This window comes from Exophiala bonariae (genome assembly GCF_035927105.1).
Source record: "Exophiala bonariae strain CCFEE 5792 chromosome Unknown scaffold_119, whole genome shotgun sequence".
Lineage (NCBI taxonomy): Eukaryota > Fungi > Ascomycota > Eurotiomycetes > Chaetothyriales > Herpotrichiellaceae > Exophiala > Exophiala bonariae.
Genome location: NW_027042594.1, coordinates 123 through 3,748, shown reverse-complemented (window position 1 = coordinate 3,748; position 3,626 = coordinate 123). Strand labels below are relative to the sequence as shown.

The 3,626-nt window shown below is 48.0% G+C and overlaps 1 protein-coding gene across 1 annotated transcript; it reads right to left on the bottom strand.

Annotated features, from left to right (window-relative positions):
• Positions 1-1,827: 1,827 nt before the first annotated feature.
• LTR84_002008 (uncharacterized protein) lies at positions 1,828-2,501 on the bottom strand (the record flags this gene model as incomplete). Its single annotated transcript, XM_064845622.1, has 2 exons — positions 1,828-2,450; positions 2,498-2,501. 2 exons carry the CDS (start codon positions 2,499-2,501, stop codon positions 1,828-1,830), a joined length of 627 nt encoding a protein of 208 aa, XP_064699714.1.
• Positions 2,502-3,626: the final 1,125 nt, after the last annotated feature.

Here is a 3,626-nt window from a genome sequence, read left to right as displayed (position 1 = left end):
TCGTCTTTAGGGCACGCTCGTCTTTAGGGCACGCTCGTCTTTAGGGCACGCTCGTCTTTAGGGCACGCTCGTCTTTAGGGCACGATCGTCATTACGGCGGTATCGTGTCGCAGGGGATGGCCTGTCGCGGACCGGAGCTCGAGTCATGAACCACTCCATGTTGGGACGGCCCCAATCTGCATGGAAAGATTGGTTAATCCAGCCCACTCCCTGGTAATGGAGCTTTGATTCATCCGCTTTGCTACAGTACAAAACTGTTTTTGCCTCTATATCAATGGTCCTTTGCACTTGATTGATTGACCCGCGCCGCGATTCATTCATCCGTGCGCTTCATACATCTGGGTTGGGAACAATCCCATAAGTGTAGGAGTGGGGGATGGTCTACTGCTCTGTCGGTGGCCACTGGACAGTCGAACAGCCCAGAGGCCCTGCTGACCCCGGACTATGGCGCCAGGATAGGACCGGGCGTGGAGCGATGTGTTCCCGCTGCAACGTCGCTCTGGAGTGCCCTGTCTGGATCGTGTCACCTCTCAACCGGTTCTTCTCCTCCTCTGTTCTTATTATCCGGGCTGATTGAACTTCTCGTAGGAGATTCTCCAATGTGTGATTCTAGCCTATGTGCGTGGCGGCGGAGAAATCGATCTACTCCTCGCAGGGAATTGCTCGAAGATGATCTAGGCTTTAGCATAGTGTGAGGAGGACCAATTACATATACGCAGTCTGCCGAGCCGGCATTGGCACAAAGGCTGGATTTGGATTGGTGGAATCATCCTTCTAATTATAGGGAATCCAGAAATTCAACTACCCCTATTTATAGATTTAGTAACACGCTAACACATAAATTGGGGCTCATTAGTTTTCGGAGAACCAAGATTTTCTATTCGTGACAGCAATCCCGCGGTAGCTCATCGTCAAACGATGCACCACACGACAATCATGCCCTCATTCGTACATGTCAGTTCAGATCGGTTTTGTATATCGATATGGTAATGTTGAGCTTCAGCAGAGCCTTGTGGAGACGAAATACTCTCCCAAGCATCGTTCTGAGGAAGCCTTCACATAAATAATTTAGCCCTGAATCGGTAGGACACTGCAGTCCGCAGGCTCCGCATCACGAGACGGCTCAATTTGGCGTTTGTGGTGAGCCCCTTCGACCCTTTATCGGCGTCGTACCGCCAAACGAAAAGGTCCTTGACGTGCATCCGTTGAGGCTCAAGCTCTGCAGGATGTTTCTTGCACATGTATGGGGCTAATGCGGAGCCAGCTACTGTATCCATTCGAGTGAGTGGTCTATCATAACTCTTCGCCCTGTCGATATTGCAGCCTTCTGGGTTTGAGATTTCGACTTGAGCGCGGAGAAGTCCTCTTTCACAGAAAGACTCCGAAGTGTCGCTTCGGTGCTGTGTCAACATCATTATTGGGTTGCCGAGGGAGCCAACACCCATGGAATCATATATGCTTCCGTTGGCACACACCTAACACAGGCTTAGCTCGCCTCAACGCTTCTCTTTGCCTGGTTGTCACATCCTAGACGGTAAGGGAAAGAAGTCTTGGCATCGTGCTCAACCATATTTATGCTACTTTCATCACAATCGCTTGTTTAACATGACCCCTCACGTAACACGCAGTAAATTCCAGCACAAAAGGGCCAGGAAATAGCGAATTGTTTCTACTGATCTGTCCGCTTAGCTACGCGTACAGCTGCAATATTCGATCACGTGCAAGTGGGCCTAGACAGGTGAAGACAAAGAACTTGGTCTGTGGGCTTCGCCCGATCTGAGGGCAAGTGTGTGTGGATATAGACATACACCTCAGTGGATGGTAAGTTCACGATGTGCTCCTTGATAGTTCTTCAAATATTCTATCATTTTCATCGTACTGTTCAGGATACTTAAGGACGATGCGGGAGAAGACAATTGGCTCCACCGTGCTCTGATCAGAAACGAAGGAAGTCTGGCGAATACGTTGAACAATGTACAGTCGAGTCGTTGGATCTGCATCATACCAGGGCACTTCTTCGAATTCAAAAGGTCCCCAGGCCGTGTCGTCGTCTTGATAATACCAGTAATGTAGAACTCGGTCAGTAACGTCCGTGATTTCCCAATCGAAGTCGTCTAGAAACTTTCTAGAGAGTTTGTGGTCGTTAGAGCCTTCCCCACCAAGACCAAGTGGTATAGAACCGAGCGGCGTATGGAGCCCCTCGAGGACTTCATATCTACCTCTCTTGTAGAAGGAAGTCTCCAGAATCAGATATTCGGGTATTCTGCAGTGGCTTCGCTTGATAGTCCACTGATCAAACCTGGTCTGTAGAGAAGTATTCATAGATTGAACCATCTCCTTCAGGCTTGGGAGGATCTCATGGTAGATCACAGCGTAATAGAGGCGTAGGTCATCGATAGAAGCCATGAGACCAGGAATATGAGCAGGGCGAGGGGAACGGCCGGAGTCCGCTGGCAAACATGTTAGCCGGCAACCTCAGAGAACAATCTTAACCTACACATGATTTGTACCGTGCGTGTCAACCAGGATAAAATATTGATTAAGTGCCAACAATGAGTCTCTCAGGGAATTAAAATGTAAGAGAAAGCTAGAAGATCAATCAACCTTGGGCTGGATGGATGTATTTAAAATAGGTATTCAGGGTCCAGGTGCTGCCAAGACCCAGCAATCTATGGTATCACACTCAGGATGCCTGGCAAAGAGATCCAAGTAAGGTGAAACCTTGCAAGGAGTCTACAGAATCTTCGAGATTGGTCGCTCTACAGCCAGGAAGTAAGAATTACACAACTGGCAGGCCCGATGAGTCAATAGCTATTAGGTAGGTCTGTTGTGATATGAGGCTCAATCAACTATCATATGGTTGGCGGAAAGTCTCATGGAATCATTCCGCACGCTTGGAAATGATAGAGAAGCTTCTAGTATATTGCTTCAATGTATATATACTCTCTACATTCAGAAAGAATAGACACAAGAACAATGAATATATGCTTCCACTGCCATAATTCACAACAAGGTCAAGCCCTTTGAGAAATTACAAAGCGATATTGTGAGACAATCTCGCTGCAATTATGCGATATTACTGTATCAGGTCTTCATCTAATCACATGAGGCATTTCAACACCTACGGACGTGGGTTGGTACCTAGGTTACTCGTCAGAGCTCCCTATTAAGCCGAGAAAAGTGCGGTCATGAGATTTTTTGGCAAGAGTTGACAAGGTGGCTTTGGCTAAGGACTTTTCTGCGTGTCTCCCACATTTGGCACAGCGATATGTTCCATACTCCGGGCGGCAATAGACCTGGAATATGTAAAAGGCTGGTTTCATCGAGCTACAGGCAGGTACAACGCCTATTGACCATGACTTGGATTCGAAGGAGGCTTGAAAGGGGAATTGAAAAGGATGCTTCGTAAGCCGGCGTTGGACAAAGGGAGCGAATACCAGGCAGAAGCTGACTCACGGCGAACGTCCTCTTCTTCGAGGTTGAGTCTATCGCCACTGAGGAGCGTTATGCGTGGCTGAAATCAAAATATAGTTCTAGGAGTGTAGTGTGACAGGACCGGTCTCAGGAAATACGGGCTTGTTTGGATATCTAATGATATCTAATAATTCGTTCCAGCTCCGCAGACA